The sequence below is a fragment of the Populus nigra genome, chromosome 17, assembly GCF_951802175.1.
Source record: "Populus nigra chromosome 17, ddPopNigr1.1, whole genome shotgun sequence".
Lineage (NCBI taxonomy): Eukaryota > Viridiplantae > Streptophyta > Magnoliopsida > Malpighiales > Salicaceae > Populus > Populus nigra.
Genome location: NC_084868.1, coordinates 14,183,475 through 14,204,090, shown reverse-complemented (window position 1 = coordinate 14,204,090; position 20,616 = coordinate 14,183,475). Strand labels below are relative to the sequence as shown.

The 20,616-nt window shown below is 34.1% G+C and overlaps 3 protein-coding genes and 1 pseudogene across 3 annotated transcripts; 2 read left to right on the top strand and 2 right to left on the bottom strand.

Annotated features, from left to right (window-relative positions):
* Window positions 1–3,673: 3,673 nt before the first annotated feature.
* On the bottom strand, window positions 3,674–4,914 carry LOC133677013 (farnesyl pyrophosphate synthase 2-like; annotated as a pseudogene).
* A 404-nt stretch (window positions 4,915–5,318) lies between these two features.
* Window positions 5,319–8,839, top strand: LOC133677368 (phosphoglycolate phosphatase 2). The gene is made up of 10 exons (XM_062099385.1): window positions 5,319–5,517; window positions 5,646–5,806; window positions 5,891–5,962; window positions 6,249–6,320; window positions 7,067–7,126; window positions 7,215–7,267; window positions 7,686–7,783; window positions 7,861–7,960; window positions 8,283–8,386; window positions 8,471–8,839. Exons 1-10 carry the CDS (start codon window positions 5,424–5,426, stop codon window positions 8,569–8,571), a joined length of 915 nt encoding a protein of 304 aa, XP_061955369.1. The 5' UTR covers window positions 5,319–5,423; the 3' UTR covers window positions 8,572–8,839.
* Window positions 8,840–9,065: 226 nt separating this feature from the next.
* LOC133677369 (uncharacterized) lies at window positions 9,066–10,524 on the bottom strand. The gene has a single exon (XM_062099386.1). The coding sequence runs from the start codon at window positions 9,734–9,736 to the stop codon at window positions 9,293–9,295; it is 444 nt and encodes a 147-aa protein (XP_061955370.1). The 5' UTR covers window positions 9,737–10,524; the 3' UTR covers window positions 9,066–9,292.
* Window positions 10,525–11,068: 544 nt separating this feature from the next.
* LOC133677012 (glycine-rich cell wall structural protein-like) lies at window positions 11,069–12,672 on the top strand. The gene is made up of 2 exons (XM_062098833.1): window positions 11,069–11,392; window positions 12,412–12,672. Exons 1-2 carry the CDS (start codon window positions 11,069–11,071, stop codon window positions 12,670–12,672), a joined length of 585 nt encoding a protein of 194 aa, XP_061954817.1.
* The last annotated feature ends 7,944 nt before the right edge of the window (window positions 12,673–20,616 follow it).

Genomic DNA, 20,616 nt, shown 5'->3' with positions numbered 1-20,616 from the left:
GATATTTGACTTTTAACTTCAAGGACTGGCCTTTATCATAAGGTGGATCACATTGACTCACCATTTCTTTTATCATATAGTTTATAATATTATATATATATATAAAATAAAGTTGGATCATAAAAATAATTATCTGACTAATTTATTTATTTTTTGAAACAATCAAGGATTTTGTTAAAGATCGAGGGGTTGACTTTCTTTAATTAATCAACAGACATTGCTAGTAATAATGTTTAGAGTATTAATTGTAATGTTTTTCTCATATTTAGTTTTCACAAGTTATTTACACTTAAAATAATATGTTTATGAATTTTTTTCATATTTAAACTTGAGATAACAATGAGAATGTAGAATTGCATCTAATATATATATAATCAAAAGTATTTTTAAATTGAGTTAAATTTTATTCTTAAAACGATTTTAATGATGCATTTAGTTTATTTTTTTAAAAAAATTGATATTGTATTAGCTCCTGTTTTTGTCAAATCACAAAGAAAAATTATGTGGTTTGTCAAATAATTTCTATAAATCTTGATTTTGTAGAAGTTAAGATGATTGATTTTTATTCATGAAGACTTGTTTTTCATTTATTTTTTATGTATAAATCTATCTCACAACAGTTTTAATCAAACACATATTCTTAAAACCCCAACTAAAAATTTTTTTTTAATATTTTTTAAGATAGTAATTACAAAAACTACCATAATACCAAACCTATTTAGGTAGTGTTTGAGATTGTAGTGCAATGTGTTTTTCAAAGTATTTTTATTTGAAAATACATCAAAATAATAATTTTTTTATTCTTGATATCAACACATTAAAATAATCAAAAAAATATTAATTTAAAGCTTTTTTTAAAAAAAAATGAAATTTTGGCAAAGTGGATTCCAACCACACTCTTTAATAGTGTCTTAATGTCTATATGATATTGTAATATAAGGTTTTTTTAAAAAAGTTTTTATTTAAAAATATATTAAAATAATTCTTTTAAGATTTTTTTACTTTTAAGATTAATACATCAAAATCATTAAAAAAAACACTAATATATTTATTAAAAATACCTAAAAACAAAAGGCTACTAATAGTACCTTGGTCTTGGCATCTTAACTAATAATATTTGGTTGGTCATTGATGAGCTAATTTGGAAGGAAAAGTGTGTGTAAATAAAAAATTAAAAGCTCATAGACTTTTTCAAACAGAATAATAATAATAATAATAATAATAATAATTAAAGAACTGCAAGTAAATGGGTGCATCATGTATTCTACTTCCGGTTGGTGTCTTCTCCCATTGAAGAAAATAAAATAAAAATGGCAGCCACATTTGATCAGACCACTGAGCGATAAACATAAAGTTGAGTAAGAACAATTTGATAAAATAACATAATATAAAAATTCAGAGAAATAGCACAGTTTAAAGAGTTATAAATGATATTTATAATTCGTGATTTATATGATCCGATTTTTTAAAATTATTAAATTATTAAATAAAAAATTTAATTAAAAAAAAGTAGAGAAAGAAAAAGAGAAAAAACCCCGGAGATATATTAAAACACCAGTGACAACATCTCTAGTATCGTTAGAAAGATCTTGACGAGAATGATCCAATAATATTAAAAGATATCACTAATGGTGACTAGAGTGGACAAATGAGTCTCGACACTTTTGAACGGTTCATATGATCTATTTTATTTATTATTTGTAGTTTATTTTATTGGATTTATCTTGTCAAGAATTTTTTAATGATATTATTGGTATTGTAATATCTAGAATTTTTTATTTATCACCACTGTGTTATTTTATTAAAATTATTTTTTACTATGTTAGAATTCCAAGAAAGTCAAAGAAAGTTAGCCTATCATTAGGGTCAAAGCACTCAGTCAATGATAAGGGTTAAGCACCGTCAATTCATGCTGGTATAGCCCTTCTCCACATTCAACTTTCTGTGGTCGATTTTATACGTATATGCTATCTAATAATACTATTGATGTTGATTACTTGAATAATTCTATTATTAATATAATTAATGGGATTTTATTTTATCATCCATTTTATTTTTATTGATTTTGAAATTATGGTGCAAAACATTTTTAAAAATAACTTTCCACTTGAAAATATATTAAAAATATTTTTTTTATTTTTAACATCACCAAATTACAACCATAAAAAAATAATAAAAACATCAATTTAATATTTTTTAAGTCAAAATCACTTTTAAAAAATACTTAAAATAAAAGCATAAATTGTACCAAACACCCCCAAAACCCTCAAACCTGGATTTCATTATTAATGATGTGTTAATTTTGAAGGAATAAAAGCTAGATAATAAAAAAAAATATTATCTAACTTCACCATCAAGATTCCAAGAACTGAAAAATGTATCATCTTCTTCTCTTGCTAACAACAACAACGTTGATGATGGAAGCGGGAGAGATAGATTAGATGTTGATTATTTTAACCTTCTTAATTTCTCTCTAGCTAGTTGTTTCTCTTAATTAACAAGGAAGCATATTATGAATTCGAGTATGGATGGCAATTGCGATCTTGAATATTGTCACAGGAAAGCTAGTATTCTTTCAAGACTTTGAACATGCATGGGCCATGTTAATCATCATGATTATCAGGATAAGTTAAAGAAGACACAGTCAAGTTGTTGTGATAGTGAAACAAGTAGACTATTAGATAAGTTGCTCCTTGAAGGTTTTTGCAATCCTATGCCTCTCGCAATCTTTCTTGAAAAACAATAATGAAAAAGGAAGTCCATGATGATGAAGAGGATGATTTTTTGAAGGTAAGACTCGTGCTAGAGTAGAAGAGTTTGCTGAAGATTTCTTGGCGTGTCTACAAGCCAGAAGAGTGATTCATAGGACCAAGTTGAGGAACACACCACATGTTAGTTTTTGAAAAGCTGGTATCAGTGTTTACAGCAGTTGATCTTATTTTTGTTTGAGACTCATTGTCTTTTTTGTTCCCTTGTCTGGACGTCGCTTGAATGTTGAGCTTCAAGTTCTAAGGGATGGGATCCAGATGGCTTGGCAGACGGGATTCTGAAAAAGCACTTACTTTCTACAGTGTTGGGCCCTTGAAGTGCAGAGGATGCGTGCTAGATCTTCGCAGGTCAAGTTGAAGCATATCCTTCGTCAAGGTAATTGAACCCTCTTGTTTAGTTATGTGCTATTAATTGAGTCAACTGAACCCTATATTATATGATTTCAGCCAAATTAGAAATAGTTCAATGGGTTTAGCTGAAAGAGTATGAGCCATTAACACAGCTTTCCAACCATTGAAGGTAAGAAAATTGACTCGAATTCAGCAGGAAAACAAATAAATTAACTGCTACCAGTTCATGAATTGAAATTGCAGTTTTCATCGAACTGTACACGGTTAATGATCACATATGGAATCTAAGATAAAGGTAGCTTTTGCAATTACGGTTTGAAAGTAAATTTAAAAAGGATATAAATTGTGGACTTTTCTTAATTAAGATTGCTGCATATATGTTGACTAACTAAACACTTTCAAATACTCGGTTAGGACAAGATGCCGATTGCATTGCAAAAACAAATGGAGCCAAATTCCCTGCAAAATTAGATATGTCAAACAGCTTCATTCTTGTTAATGATGACCATTGTTTATTCAATGATAGGTAAGCACCAACAATACCAAGATGGTTTGAGGGATGGGATACAAGAAGAACAATCATCCTCAATTAGGAAACTACAAATACAATTTTGGGGGAAAAAAAGTAAAAAGCCTTGCATTGTTAGGCATCATCCAGTCTTCTGCTGATGGTTCTCTATTTCTGCCTCTGGTAAATTTTAGCCGAGAAGGACTTCAACACTGCTTTGCTAGGATGATCTTCAATAGAAGTTATCAGCTTCTCATAGGTTTTGCTCTCGTAGTCAGCAAATACACCCTATACAGTCAAAATATGAGATTATTATCTATAAGAGAAAGGAAAACTCAAGGACAGAATACCATAATGTCTGTATATCCGAACAAGTTTGCCGAACAACTCATAAAAGGAAAGCTTCATCTTTACACATCCATGCAAAGCAAAACACTTGTACAGTAGTATATGCTATCGTTTGGAAAATTTTAAGCACTTTCTACTTGATATCAAGTTCAAACCTGAAGGTTCAGATCATTATAGAGGGCCTTCACTTGTGCTGCATTTGCTGGGTCAAGTTTCCCATGGTTTTCCTGGAAGTGGAAGGACATAACACAATCAATAGACAAACCTTACCTCACTTCCAAAGTTTTCATCAGAAAATAGCAAAGTGAATAGAGCAATACTCTACTCCTACATGTAACAGTTTCTTTTGCTCTTCATTGCAAATCTCCGTAGCCTTCACAACCAACCAAGAGCACTTAAAATCTTCAATATCTGTTCCTATCTGATAGCAGAAAACAATATCTATAAGAGCTGCAGTCAATTAGATAAAAAGATTACCTGTTCTTTCTTCTTCTTCTTCTTCTTCTTCTTCTTTTCTTCATTTCCTCACTGGATTTTGTTCATTACAACATCTCTTATCCATAATATGAGCTCACCTTACCAATTATATCTGGATCACCAAAGCAATCCAATCAATCATCCTGCACAAGAAACATAAAAAGGTGATGATGTGCATGAAGTACTCTATCTGAAAAAAGAAAGATACGTTGCAGCCAAAATTAAAAGAAAAAAAGAAAGAACGTAATTTACCTGTACTTGGAAGTAGGTTCCCATCTCAACAAGAATGTTCTTTACATCAACATGGTTGTCTAGATTCTCACCCGCCATGACCAATGCACACGCAACCTGAGTAAATTCAATGGTCGAACGCCAGATAATAAATCTGATTGATACATCTCCAATGTGGAAAATATGAATTGTCCTATATAAATTGGCTTGCCATTTAGGGGGTGGAGATGGTCAGGGAGAACCGCAATAAAAGAATTCGTATGCAGAAATCAGGGTCCTCGGTTCAGCTTCCCTGGAAAACATATTGTAATTGTTGATTTAACGATTCGATTGCTACCTCCAGGCTGGTAAATAATCACAAACATTTAAAATAAACTTGTTTGTGAGGGATGAAAAATCATTTTTTATCATTCATAAACATTTTATAACTATTATTCTATTGCCATCCTAATGCTAGACCTAGAGTATATTGGATTTTCATCTGGGCTAGCTCCATGTGGATTCGGCTTTACATTTTGGGCCAGCAAGATGTCTACATGGCTTGGGCTAATAGGCTTGTGGTTTGACCCACTCGAATGCTTTACTTCCATCATCCAACCACTTGCTGCCAATTGTCAAAGTCTCACAACTCCACCAAAAAAAATGGAACACGAAAGTGGCTTCCAAGCATCACATTCCAAAGCTGCAACATCTACTCTTCCTCTTCTGTCTGCTGCTGCTCCTGCTGCAAACTTCATAGAATGAACACTGCAAAAAGAGCTGCTCAGCTTCTCTCAACTCAGAACATCAGGTCCCTCTTTGACTCTGTTGAAGCCTTTCTCTTTGACTGTGATGGTAAATGAAGTCCTTTTTTCTCTTCAATTTAAAAAATGTTTTATTTTCATTTTTTTTAGCAAGAAATGGTGATTATGATAGCAGATTTTGTCTTGATTTTGAATCTGTGAGATTAATAATGTATGTAGGTGTTATTTGGAAAGGAGATAAACTCATTGACGGGGTCTCTCAAACATTGGACTGGCTTCGTTCTAAGGGAAAGAAACTTGTTTTTGTGACCAACAATTCATTAAAATCAAGAATCCAATATGCCAAGAAGTTCCATTCACTTGGAATCTCTGTTGCTGAGGTCTGTTTCTATGGCATTTTGTTGATAACAGTTGTGTTTAAGTCTCTTTCTTGCTGTGTATTTTGATTTTTGGAATGATTGTAGGATGAGATATTCTCCTCCTCTTTCGCGGCGGCGATGTACTTAAAAGTCAATAACTTTCCTCAGGAAAAGAAGGTTTGATGCTACTTTTAGACACCCTTTTGATCACGTTTTCAGTTCTTGATTTATGCCTGCACAAATTCTTCGCTGGCTCATAGGATTGACTTTAAATTGTGTTAATACTGGTAATGTTTCGGTGTTGGTGCTATCACAATTTTTACACGACCCAGTCAATGGGTTTGCATCTTTCTTTGAAACTGTGTTTGATTGGATGATAACAAATTGCTGTACAGATGATTTCTTGTGTTTAATTAGCACAGTTAGCTTTGTGTATGCAGTTACTCATCTGTTCTTTTTACAGGTTTATGTGATAGGCGGGGAAGGTATATTGGAAGAGCTACAGCTCGCTGGTTATACAGGTCTTGGTGGCCCTGTAAGTCCTCGAAATATTCGCTATTGATTTCAATACATCTTTCCATTCTTGGGCTGTCATCTAGCATAACACTAATGTTTGAAATTGAACAAAAAGTTCATCTTACACACAACTCAGTGGTCTTTTAAACACTGTTTCATCATTGAAGTTGCTTCTCTCTATTGTCTCTTAACAGTGGGCTGCATACATGCTCTCAGCCTTTTATCATTTCTATTAGAATTTGCTTTGTATAATTTGTAACCATCTTTCTCCTTCCCTTCTTCACTTTCTCTCTGAGTTTTCTTATCAGCAGAGTGAACAAGCTATATTCTTGTGTGGTTAGCTACTTATCTTATGCTGGAGAATAGTAGCATAACAAAAGAGTTCACATAACCCAACCTTCCTCACCAAAAGAACAATGAGGAACTATTAGGTTCCTTGAAAATGATGACATAATTTTTCCACCATCTATAAAAATTTTGAAGGTACCTTCTCCTTGTTGGAAGGAGGCTTACCTTTTTTTCCTCATAGATGGTTCACTTACCACACTTTTATCTTCAACATTGTTCTATCCCTTGCCATTGCAGATGTTCATCCTCTTATCTAACATAGAAGTGTTAGCCATCTTGTCTTTGCTGTTACTTCCTTATAGCTTACATTTAGTCTTGAAGGGAGCGACCCTTTTAACTTTGTCTTTTCTTTAACCAGAACCACAATTTACCATTTGCTCTTGTTTTAAACAATATTTTGCCACTGATTTATTTCAGGAAGATGGTGAAAAACGAGTAGAGCTGAAACCGAATTCCCTCTTTGAACATGATAAGAGTGTAAAGTAACATCTTGCCTGCAATTTCTTTATTTAGTTTAGTTCGTTTTGCCTGTATGAGTTTTGTAATGGTGCAACTCCTGTTTCAGGTTGGAGCGGTTGTGGTTGGAATAGACCCACGCATCAACTATTACAAGCTTCAGTACGAGATTCTAAATACTACAACCCCTCATCTACCATGTTAAATTAACTACCTTGTGATTCTCTGTCATGTTCTTTACAAATTTAATTAGAACAAGATGCCCTTACAACAATTTGAAATTGATATCTGAAGGCAACAACAGAGCATGAATTCACTTGTCAACTTCTCTCATATTCAAGGATAAAAACACTTCCTGCAAATTGATCATTAGCTAAGCTGCCAAGGTCGGTATAGGTCTTAGGTATTTCCTTTGTTAAAAAATGAAATGACAATTCAATACAAAATCTTTGTCACATTTACGTTGTTCTGGAATTGATTCTACAAGAAACCTCTTAGTTGAGAGATAGCAAAATACCAATAAGTAAGAGTTTTATTAAACTACATCCTTATTGTTTCAAGATAAATATTGAATTGGCAGGTATGGAACCTTATGCATACGTGAGAATCCTGGTTGCCTTTTTATTGCTACGAATCGTGATGCGGTGGGACATATGACTGATTTACAGGAGTGGCCTGGTAAGCTATTAGAGCTTATATTGTAAGATCATGTGCCTTGCAGTTTCGCCTCTTTAATTTTGGTTCTGGGTTTTCAGGTGCGGGCAGTATGGTTGCTGCAATGTGCGGTTCAACAGAAAGAGAGCCTATTGTAGTTGGAAAGCCATCAACATTTATGATGGACTTCTTATTACAAAAGTAAGTTTATGGGATACTTCTGCACATTATTCTTCTTCACCCTTTAGCTTCTTTAGATTGGCAATCACACAGATGCATCACCTATTTGGGGGTCTGGATGCCTCAAAAGATGGGAGACACAACTCACTAGGGTTATAACCCCATATAGAATCATAGGTCTAAACTAACTCCTTGATGTACTGGAAATACTATAAGTCAGCAACATAACGATGGATCCCCATTTCATGCTATGACATCATTACAGACTAAGTAACAATTTTTACTCTCCTATTTCCAGAAATATTTTGTAAATGATATGCATAGTGCGTCTTCTGTTTTGTAGGTTTCTCATCAATACCTCCAAAATGTGTATGGTGGGTGATAGATTAGATACTGATATATTATTTGGACAAAATGCTGGCTGCAAAACTCTCCTGGTTCTTTCAGGTAGACTAATTTCTCTTGTTTCTGCAGTTCCTCTTTTCCGAAATAGAATGTTAACTCAAAACATGCTACTGCTGAAACTTGCAGGCGTAACAACTCAAACCACTCTTCAAGATCCATCAAACAGTGTCCAGCCAGATTATTATACAAGCCAGGTGTCTGACTTGCTTCACTTGCTGGGACCATAACCTCATTATTCGCCTGACGGTCATTCGTACCAGCATGTTAACAGTGCTGGTAGTCGATTCCTATTTTGACTCTATTAAATCTCAGAGTTACTGAACGTTTTTACTGGCGTTTTCTCACCTTTGATGCCACTTTCTCAGCATTTGAGAAAAATAATAATGCTATCACCGTGTTGTTTCTGGCTTGCAAAGCTATGTAGCAGAAACACTTATAAATGCTTATTCATAGAACACTTGAAGTTCTTAATTAAAATCTTTGCATCTTACACCAGTTTCCCAGTGGTAATCTTAAAGATATGCTGCTGTGAGTTAATATGCTGAACTGAATGTGGAGTTGGATGTAGAATCACAGATTGTTTGAGGAATGGGCTGCCGAATTCTGAAATTCGTCTGAAATTTTTGCATTTACGCCCTCCAAAAGCAAGGGAAATTTTGTTTATACTACGATTTCAATGCAAAAGACTTTATCCAAAAAAGACATGATGGCAAGGCTTCAGTAACCCCAAAGCTACTCATGTTGCTTACATTTTATCCATCAACACTTAATCTCAGGTAAATATGGACGATTACTTTTACATGCTAGGAATTTATTATAGATAGATTCATCATGTGGCTGGAAATTCATAGTCCCAATTACAGGGAAAAAAGAGCTCCATACATGTGCTCTTTAGAACAAGGTAAAGGAGGGCATATTCAAGGATGGGAAGAAAAAAATTGAGGTCTCTTATGAAGGATGAACCTTTTTAGAGGAAAGTCCCTTCCAAGCTGTTTTCATGGAAGCAGTGGCAGAATTAAGTGCAGCCTCCATATACTTCTTAGAAGCAAAAGTAGCAGCTTTCTCCAAAAGGTTTCCCATTTTCCTAGCACTCTCAGCAGTTCTTTCTAAACTTTCCAGTTCACTCATCGCCATGCGTTCCATTTCCACTTCAAACCTCCTAAATTCATCCATGGCACTTTCCATGTCTGAATCAAGATAATCCTCAGCTTGTTGCACAGCTACTTCAGCTTCTTTGACTTCCATTTCTTGTTCGAGTTCCATTGCTACCCATGACTTGTACGCCTCTATCTCAAAGAGTTTCATTAGGTCATCAGTGGAGGAGGGATCGTAGTTTTTGTCTTGGCAAGCTTGGTTGGAGAGCAAGGTGAATTGGTAGAGAAGAGCTTCCATTTTTTTGTTACTGTAAAGGCTGAAAATAAGGAAAATGATGCAGATCTTCCTAGCTAACGTTCAGTGTAGAAGGTAAACCACTAAAAAGGTTGGCCTAGTGGGTGGAGACTCATGGACCTCTTTCTCTGAACGACAAATTTACATTTCTTAAATTCAAGCAATCAATCCTGACCGCCCATCAAGTTCCTTTGCTGTCATGACCAAAATTCTTAACTTCAAAAGTGAAATGATATTTTCCTCTGTGCATGGGGTAGGGCTACAATTATGGATGACTTTTCTTATCTCATGTAGTTAATGTAGTGGGCAATGGGGTCCCTGTGCACTCGACTTTGTCAAAGAAAATATTTTACACTGTTTGGCAACACTGCACAAACAATTTTATCCATGATTTTACAAATCTTATCGACATCAAAGAACCTAACAAGTATCACTACAAATTTCTTGAGGAACCTAACAAGTTACTAACATAGCCAATAATTATTTTCTTTCGTGACGAAGGATCGATGGATGAAGAACATTCCTTCCCTGCAGCCATCTCTTCATACACAATGTGACAAAGGAACACAGTGTGTATCTCACCTGCCATTACCTGATCCATAGTGACCATTAAAGAAGCTGGTGAAAACAGAGGATAAAAACTGACAGTTTCAGTAAAACAAAACAGAGGAGCTAGTGAAACAATGGGAAAACTGCAGCATAGATTGATAACACAAAGACAGAAAATAGACCAGATCGAAGCGTATGAATCAAGAGAGGGAAGAAAAGTCTCTCTCTGCTACTTCTTGTGAAAAGAGAAAGAAAAAAAAACATCAACCCACCTGAAAACCTATATGGATAATAATATAATGCTAATGGTTTCTTGCAATTTTCTCCTTTAACTCCATTTTTTTTTAAATAAAAAAGAGAAAACTTCAACCAGAAATTTTATTTTTTGATCAATTCAACCTGCAAGTTGATACCGTACAACATTATCCACAAGATTATATTTGGAAACCAAGGCCCTAGCTAGTCCCTCTCAATGTCGTTGGTCCACCATAACGGATTAATTTTCTTGTGGCCATGGAAGATTAATTAATATGTGGTCAAATCTTGTGGTTTCTCGGAATTCATTGTTAAAGCCATTCAAACACTAAGAAACGTGTCAATTCAAAGGTCATAATAGGATGACTATTGTAAAGAGAGAACACGGCTGAATTAGGTTAGCTTCATACGCTGTCTTGATTATATATAGGGTTCCGGAATTCTCAAGCACACAGGAGAAAAATAAATTCTCAAGATTTCACTATATAATTTGCAAGCTTTTTCCTTTTTTGTCGTGTGTAAAAGGCAAAGATGAAGTTCAGTAAAGAGACCAAGATGCTTGCCATTGTGACAATCATTGCGCTACTGATAACATCAGCAGCAGCTAAAAGGGGCGGAGGTGGTAGCATTGGTGGTGGAAGTAGAGGTGGCAGCTCAGCAGGAGGTGGCACCCGAGCAAGAGGAGGTAGCCCTGGATTACAAAGCGGTGGGGTCCTCTCTGGAGGGAAGGGTACAACTATCCCTGTTGGAGCTGGTGGTGCTGTGCCAATAGTAAGGGGTGGTACCCATGCCGGAGGACGTTCTGGTTCTGCCTCTCTTGCAAGGGATGCTGCGCCCATGTTTTTGCATGCTCTTGTAACTCTTTGGATCTTCTTCTGATTTCTTAGTTGGATATATATACAAGTCTTAAAATAGGCATCTGTTTCTCAAAAGTTTGTGTTTTGTAAATACATCCCTTCTTCATTCAATGTTATCCTGCCTCCATGGTTTTTCTCTAGAACTTTGAATAGATAAAGGGAAAAATCGGAACTTAAGAAAGAAACAGCGAATGTTGTCATAAAATAAATCCAAGCCCTCAAGAATCAAGGAACTAAATTATAAGTTATCAAACACAAACGATGGAGTTATAATGAAGAGTTCAAGACTCAAGGATGAAAGGATACTCTATTCATTTCTTGTCTTCTCATGATGAAAAACACAAGTATATCGCAGTTGAGGAATTATTAATGGCAGAGAGTTTGCAAGAAGACCCACAGCTGGTCCCTTCAGCAAGTCCCAAATCTCCTTCAGAAGAACACAAGTATATGTTAGGTGGACAAGGAGCTAGAGACAGATGAATCACCAAGCCTTCGAGTCTCCAAATCTTCCCTTGTAACAGATGAAAGATGGGCTTCATTTCCAGTAGTGATTAAAAATGAATAAATATAGAAGATCTCGATAATTTGTCTTGACGCGGCAGTAGACGTCTAATTGGACTAAGGTCAGAAGAAATTGTCGTCCTAGCTAGCTCCAATCTTTTAGAAGATAATATTAATAATAATAATAATAAAGAATTTCCTACAAAAAAATTGCCATTCCCTTCCTCAACCATATCCAAGAAACATCCAAGACGAATGTCATCCAAAAGTAGCAAATATGTTATCAACACGGTCTCTACTTTCCTGGAGGTAACATCATCACATCACGCGTCTCCTTAATCAATAAATCCCTCCTCTGTCTCCCTTTTCTTACACTCGTCCCTGCAAGAGTTTATAGGCAGTTCAAGAAAAGAAAAGGAAAATATTTTAATCAAGTTCTTGTGTTAGTACCATTAAACAAGAAATCGAGGGGGGTGATTGTTGTTGTAGAAAAGATATTAAGATATGTATATGAAGGTGGTTGCAGCAAGCAAAGGGAGCAAGATACTTCTTCTTCTGGTGGTGATCATTGGTTTGATGGTAACATCAGCTGTTGCTAAAGGCGGTAGAGGTTTTGGAGGCGGTGGTACCTTGGGAGGCAGCAGAGCTGCTGGTACCGGTGGAGTTATTGGTGGGGCTAGAGCCACTACTGGTGGCAAAACCTCAGCTTCTGTGACATGGGGTCCCACTTCCACTTCTTGGCTACTTCTCATGAATTTCATATTCTTAATGGTTTAATTCAATCTGTGAAAAACACACCTCTCTCTAATCTCAATTCTCACATGGGCTGGCAAAAGGCCTCTCTTTAGTTTATTCTTTATTTCTTTGTCGCAGAGCATTAATTTATTATTAACAAAAACTCAAAGAGAATAAATTGTTAGAGCCATTTATTAATGGGTTTATTAATAGGTAGTTGTTATTTTGTTTTAGTATTTTTTATTTATAAATGTATTAAAATAAATTTTTTATTTTTTTAAATTTATTTTTAGATGTTAGCATAATAAAATAGTATGAAAATAAAAAAAAATTAATTTTGTCGTCTCAACATCAAGAAATCTTGGATCAAGAAATCTATAATTAAGAAATAAATTGATTCCAAAACGCATAACAACAACAAGTGTAATTAATATATATGTGCTCGACGTCGTCAAACCCTAATTAATCTTGTCGTCTCAACATCAAAACGCATGCATGATTAAATCATTAGATCTCTAGTAAAAATAAAAAACAACAACAATCGATCAAGATCGCTTGCGAGTGATCCATTCTCGCATGCACGGAGAAACTGCAAGCCAACCCTTCTACTTCAGGCCGGCGGCAGGCCTCCAAAGAATAACCTCACCCTCAACCTCGTCAACTCCATCATCATGGTGGACAACAGCGGCACCATCATCCTTCATTAGAGGTTTCTCCAGTATTGTTAACTCAAGCTCCTCACATAATTCAGCCACCAACTCATCGAAATAACTCCAATCTATCTCGAATGGTTCGTAGACATCATAAAAATAATCATGGTAATTGAACACATTAATATTGTTCGCTACTGTCTCGCATGCTTCGTCATTGCCATGATCAGTACTGTAAACGTCGTAAAAATCATCATAGTTGAACACATGAAAGAGAGTAATAGATGGTATGATTTGTTTCCCTTGCAATATTCTATCAGCATATTCTTGGTCGTACGAGAAATAGCTAAACCCCATGGCTAAGATCGATTACAAGGAAAACCTACGCACGCAAGCTGGTAGAACAACAAAGAAAGTAAAGAGAAGTGCTTACCGGTAATAAGGATATGCTAAATTTTTTATGTAGACAATCCATGTGTGGCCAATCATATATATATATATATTGGCTAAAGATTGAATCAGTATCGTATTAGGATTCGTCTCCTTAACTACCTTCTGGTTTTTTTACCCGGTCTTATATCAGTCCCCTAACTATATACTAACTCTCAATTGGATCCCCTAAAACCACCGAATTTTTCAATTGGGTCTCAAGATCGCAAGGCATTCCTCCCATGAGTGTCGTTGTCTAGGATTGTTAATGTTTCTCTTCTAAACTCCTTATATCATGTAATAAAACGGTGCCTTTCTGTGTGAGATGAGGAGGGTTTAAGCAGAAGGTAGATGCATGACACAATATGGATCGATCAAATTGAAAAGAATATTTGGAAACATAATTTATGGTTTCTCTTGTCAATTTATTAAATTCATATGACATATATTCATAATTTTAGATTTCTTCAATCAAATCCCTAATTAATTACCCATATGTAACATCATCTCCTGGACAATCTAAGCTGAAACTGATGTTACAGGGAGTCTATTTTGACGGTAAGCGAAGAACTGACTTGCAAATGCCAGAAGAGCGCAACTTGTGATCCCCAAAACCCATGTTCTGAACGTCAAGCATGGTAATGTTGGCTCGTCTGTAATCGGAACTGTGAGCCTGACTTGCTCGATTGGCGAATTGTTTGCCTCTTCTGCAGAAAATTTTATTTTAATAAACAGAAATGAAGGCAGCAATCCTTCATCAGAGACTGCCATTATTAGACTGTTCCTTAGCAAGTGCGACTCAATTGGAGATGCCTTAGATTGTTACAATATTTAAGACTTATTAGAGATATATAGTTCTGATTGTCAAAAAGTTTTACTCCATTACTTGGTTTTTTAAATTCAAATTAAATAATTTTATTAGTTTATATTAAAAAATTGACATTTAAAAGAATTTATTTATACTCTTAAATGTATCTGAGCTCGTGAACATTACAGGAGATAGGCTCTATTATTTCCAGTCGTAATTATGAATCACCAAGAACCTTCAAGTCTCCAAATTTTCCTTGACAATAGACCGAGGATGGGCCTTAATTATTTCCAGTAGTAATTAAGAATTATATATATATATATATATATATATATATATATATATATATATATATATATATATATATATAAAGATCTCTACAGTTTGATGCAGCAATAGGCGTTGATCTGTAGTACCACTAATTGCCAGATGGTTTGGCACTAGCTAGGCCTCTCTTTGTTTATTCTTCATTTTTTTGTTGCTTGGCCTTCAATTCATTGTTCTTGATTTAGTATTTGTTGAGAAAAATCTAATTATGAGGTGTGCGCGTGTTTCAAATTCATTACCTTCATTTTTATTTTTTTTCAGGATCTCGATTTTGTTATTTTGTGTTTGAGTACTGATAATCTAAGATTTCTTATGATTTATTATTGAAAGAAACAATTAAAACCTAACCTAGAGCTCTAAAGTGTAGAACACGTACGGCCAAATATATCATGTTTATGTGAAATTCGCTCTAAAAAATTCTCTTTTGTCAACTTATATTTCTTTTTAGTTTTGATCAAAAGCTTTATTTATTTTTTATTTTTCAATTCTTAAGTTTCAAAAAAAAAAAGAAGAGAAAGTTGTTTGAAAATAACAAAAATAAAAAATTATTTATTAACCAACCACATCTCAGCTACACAAAAATATTGTTTTTAGTATGAATATTTTTAATTAAATATTTAGTTTTTAATTAAAAATACAACCAATTAAATCAAAAATTTTATTTTTCTAAGATTTAGAATCGGACTAAACCTTACCTGAAACGGGTTCAAACTGATTGCTTTTTTAGCCAAGTGTCATGAAGAGCCGAAAGGGTTAGGTGACTTAATTTCTCCATCGTTGTACAAAAAGAACTTCATGGTAAATATTGCTTTTGTATAATCAATCAATAAGGTCTCCCTGTAGATCAAGCATTATACCAAGTGAGTGTTGTAGCGGGCAAATAGCTAAGAATAAAGAGAATTCTTGAAGCCTGTAAATAAAATTGACCACACCATTTTAATTTTATATAATTTAGCTCCGGTCAAACTTAATTATCTGCTCTAAGTTAATTAGGTGTATTTTTTATTTTGATTTTTGGTTCTGAATTTTTATATTTTAATTCTTAATTAACCAATACACTTGTAATTTTAATTTCTTCCATTTGGCCTTTGATTTCGTCAATTTCAACCCCTATGTTCATGCACATTTTTCATTTTGGTCTTTAGTTTTAGATTTCTTCAATTAAGTCTCTAATTACCCATCAAACTTTCATATTTATGTAATTAAGCCCCTGATTTTATCAAATTAACTCCTAAGAATATTCAACCCCCGAACTTCAATATCTTCCAATTAAAGCTTAAATTGACTTTAAAAATGAGAATCTCATATCAACCCCTAGTGAATTGGCGAGAGGCTCCTAGGGAGATCAAGTCAATTTCTTCATTCGAAAGTATCTGAAAACCCCCTTTAGAGATATGAAAATAGAAAATATATGTCAGAGATTTATTATTTTTATTTAAAAAATAAACTTACATTTCTATTGAGATTTATGCATCCTAAAGTGATTTATGTGATTTGTATAGGGGAGATCTTTAGGAGTAACATCTCTTGGGGGTAGCGCGCCAAGATATTTGCTTTGACTGCCCTAATAACTTCAAATGAGTGATCATTAAGATACACCAAATGACCATGGCTCGATCCCTCATGGTTCTTCCTCGAGCTATCATTTCTACTATAAGAATGATTTCACTTGGAAGATTCTTGGTTGCCGATGTAATAAGGAGGGGGCCAACGTCATAGCAAATCAGTCTCTTCCACCTGTATGTAATTTTTCATGACTTGTTTCATCTTGAGTAAACTTTTGTCTAGTAAGGTATAAAGTTTTCTCCAGATGACATGTTCTCTTACCCTTTTTATCAAGGTCTCTAAAGCTACTAGATCAAGCAATTCTTCCATCTTGAGCATCTCCTCATTGAACCTCTTCAAATATATCTGTGTAGACTTACCTTCTTATTGGATACCACCAAATAGTGTTATAAGACACTCCTCCAACAAGTCTAGTTGTCTAGCTAGGATTTTTAATGTTTCTTTTCTAAATTTCATATATCATGAGATAAAATGGTGTCTTTTTTGGTGAAATTTGACTAAATGAGAAGGGTTTGAGTATGTCACGACCCGAATCCCGGATCCATGACCGGCACATAGGCAAGGTTCCCCTCCAAGGTTCCGTACCTATGCGAACCCAAACTTACACACAAACTTATCCTAACTTAATCAGAATTCAACGCAGCATTAATAACAAAATCAACTTCATAATATAATTAAATGGTCTTAATACAAGAGTTTATATAAGTTCAGAGTTTTGGAGCACTAACTAGACATAAAGGAAAGGTACAAAGTACAATAAAAAAGCAGGTTTTGAAGGTCCAATAAAATGACCTGCTATCAAGCTATAAGCCTGAAAAGAATAATAATGAGAGGGTGAGTTCAACAACTCAGTGAGTAGATAACGTTCAATATACACACACGAGGTAATACAGCAATGAGAAATATATATACAAGTATGGCTCTAGGTTCTTATATGAAGGTTTCTCAAAGAGGCCATAACAAGAAGATCAAATGGTAAAGTTCGTCAGAAAATCAAAATGCAATGAGCATGAGGCTCCGTACTGTGGGATGATCAGTCCACACAGGTTGGTGACTCCCCCGACCAACTAGGGTTCAGATACGATGTGCACAAAGACTAACACTACCCTGTTAGCATGGGTATTCTAACTGACATATCATAGGTTCATAATCATAATAAAACAGACATATTCATATCTCAAGGCTCAACTCATGACATCAATCAAATGAGAAGCTATCAATTCAGAATTCAATTCAAAATATATACTGGTTCATATCAAGAATTCAGATTCAATAATTGATCATGCTTTATCAAAACAAGGATAATAATTAACATATATATTATCAAGAAGCATGATCCAATTCATATTAGCAAATCAAATATTTATAATATTTCTCATGCATATGGAAAATTATCCACTCACCTGACTTGAAAGCAACAAAACTCAAAGTTGATATCGAAGAAAATTCTACTGACGTCCCGCCGGTAGAATATCAGAATTATCTAAATATAAAGGAGACATATTTGAGAATGACTCAAAAGAATATATATATATATATATATATATATATATATATATATATATATATATATATATATATATAACCTATTTAATACACTTATCTAAGGGTATATTTCATAACCCTATATGTTTTTAGACTAAACTAGTTATTTTTCTAAAAACTCAAAATCTAACGGTTTTCCCGAAATCTAATCCATAATAAAACAAATAATAAAATTGATAATAATTCACTAAATAACCCTCATTTATTCATCAAACCAATCTGAAAAAGATAATATTACAGCTAGGGACTAATCTGGAATTTATCATATTTTTAGGGCCAAATTGTAATTTTCATCTAATTGGAGGACCAAACTAAAATTTATCATAAATCCATGAATATACTGAAATTATGTTCATAATTCATCCTCATTTCTGTCCAGATCATCTCATTATACTCCAGGGACCATTCTGGAATTTTACCAAATTTTTAGGGTCAAATTGTATTTTTTGTCAAATTGGAGGACCAAATTGAAAGTGTTAAATTCTATTATCTATACAGTAATTCTGTCCATAATTCATATGTTATTCTGTTCAGAATCTCGGAATAGGCTCCAGGGACCATTCTGCAAATTTTCCAAAGTTTGGGGACTAAACTGTAATTTTCCAAAATTGAGGGACCAAATTGAATTTTCGTCATCTTCAACCTCCAACCCAGAATTTTAACAGAAACCTACTGTTTTTGCCAAATTTCTAACTCAACATTCACCATTTACACAATTCATAACTCAAAATCATCACAATCTTCCATAATCAACTCATTAATCAATTACCAATAACAATCAACCCCTGACATTCAATTTAATTCATCAATTAAACTCAAAACACAAATTTCATAACCTTAACATTTATCAAAACCGAAATTAAAACTAAAGAAAACATATTATACACATTAAAGCATAATCTTACCCCTTTTTACTTATTTCCTCCAACTCCTTTTCTTTTTCCCTTATTTTCCCCTCTTTTCTCTTCTTCTTCTTCTTCCTCTCTTCTCTCTCACGGTTTGTTCTTTAAATTTCAGATCTCTTCTTTTGTTTTTTTTTTCCTTCTCTCTATTTATATTTATCAACTATTGTTCAATTACCACACTACCCCTCATTTAATCTATTCCTACATCTAAGCCTTCAAGGGCTTTCTAATCTTTTCCTATCCCTTTAATTCAAAACATTACAGAGTAGAACTTCTAAATTAAGAGATGGACGGCATAATATGGATCAAACTGGAAAAAAAAAAAACAATGGTTTGGATACTACATTGAGAGTTAAGTTACATTGAGAGTTAAGTCATAGTTGGAGAAACAATTTAAGGTTTCCTTATCAATTTATTAAATTCATACTGGGAAAGGGATGCATTGTTAAGATTATTCAAAAAGAAGATTTGGTTATAAGCAAGGCAAAGATTTTGAATCACTCATGTAATTATGAATTACCGAACCCTGAAGCCTCCATATTTTCCTTTATAATGGACGAAAGATGGGCTTCATTTCCAGTAGTAATTAAGAAAAAACTACAAGATCTCTATAATTTGTCATGATGCAGCATTAGGAGTCCCATTGGATCAGAAGAGGCAGCGTGTTTAGACAATTGAAAGATATTTAATTAGTTAATTTGTAATAAAATCGACCACCAAGAAATTGTCCTTCTGGCTACCTCCAATCTTTTTGCAAGTCCCTATATATTATTTGTAATAAAGAAGGAAGAAATTTCCTATAAAAAGAATTGCAATTCCCTTCCTCAACCATCCATCCATGTCCAAGAAACATCCAACACAAATGTCATAAAAAAAATAGCAAAGCAAATATATTATCAGCACGGTCTCTTCTTTCCTCGAAGTAATCCCATCACACCACACGTCTCCTTAATCTGTAAATCCTTCCCATGTCCCAATTCTCTTACAAGCAGCCCTGAAAAAGTTTATAGATAGTTCAAGAAAAGAAAAGGAAAATATTGTAATGATCAAGTGTTTGTGTCATTACCATAAACAAGAAATCGAAGGGGGGGTGGTTGTTGTTGTGCTGTTGTATAGAACAGCTGAGATGTATACTAATTCTTCTAGTGGTAATCATTGGTTTGATGGTAACATCAGCTGTTGCTAAAGCCAGTGGAGGTTTACGGGGCGGTGGTTTCTTGGGAGGCCGCAGAGCTGCTGGTACCAGTGGGATTTATTGGAGTGGCTGGTTAGTATTACCAATGGTGGCAAAACCTCAGCTTTTGTGGCATGGGGTCCTACTTCCACCTTTTGGCTACCTTTTACGAGTTTCATTTTCTTGATTGTTTAATTCTGACACCTCTCTCTAGTCTAATTAAATTCTCACATGGTTCGGCACTCGGCCTGGCCTCTCTTCAGTTTATTACTCTTTGTTTATGTGTTGCTTATAACAGCATTTATTACTCTGAATATTCAGTCTTTAATATAAATATTAGATTAGATCTGGAGTTTGATCACATCAACTCTTTCTTGATTTAATTGAATCAAGCTTCATCGAGTTTTGTAACTATGGTGGGGAATACAATGTTAAAGAAAATTTTAATTAGGGCATTAATTGGTGAACTAATTAATTAATTGTTTTTCTTACAATTTAATCTAAGAAAATCACAATAACTCTAAATCGGAAACGCAAGATCTATAAGAAATAAATAGATCCCAAAACACACAAAAACAAGTT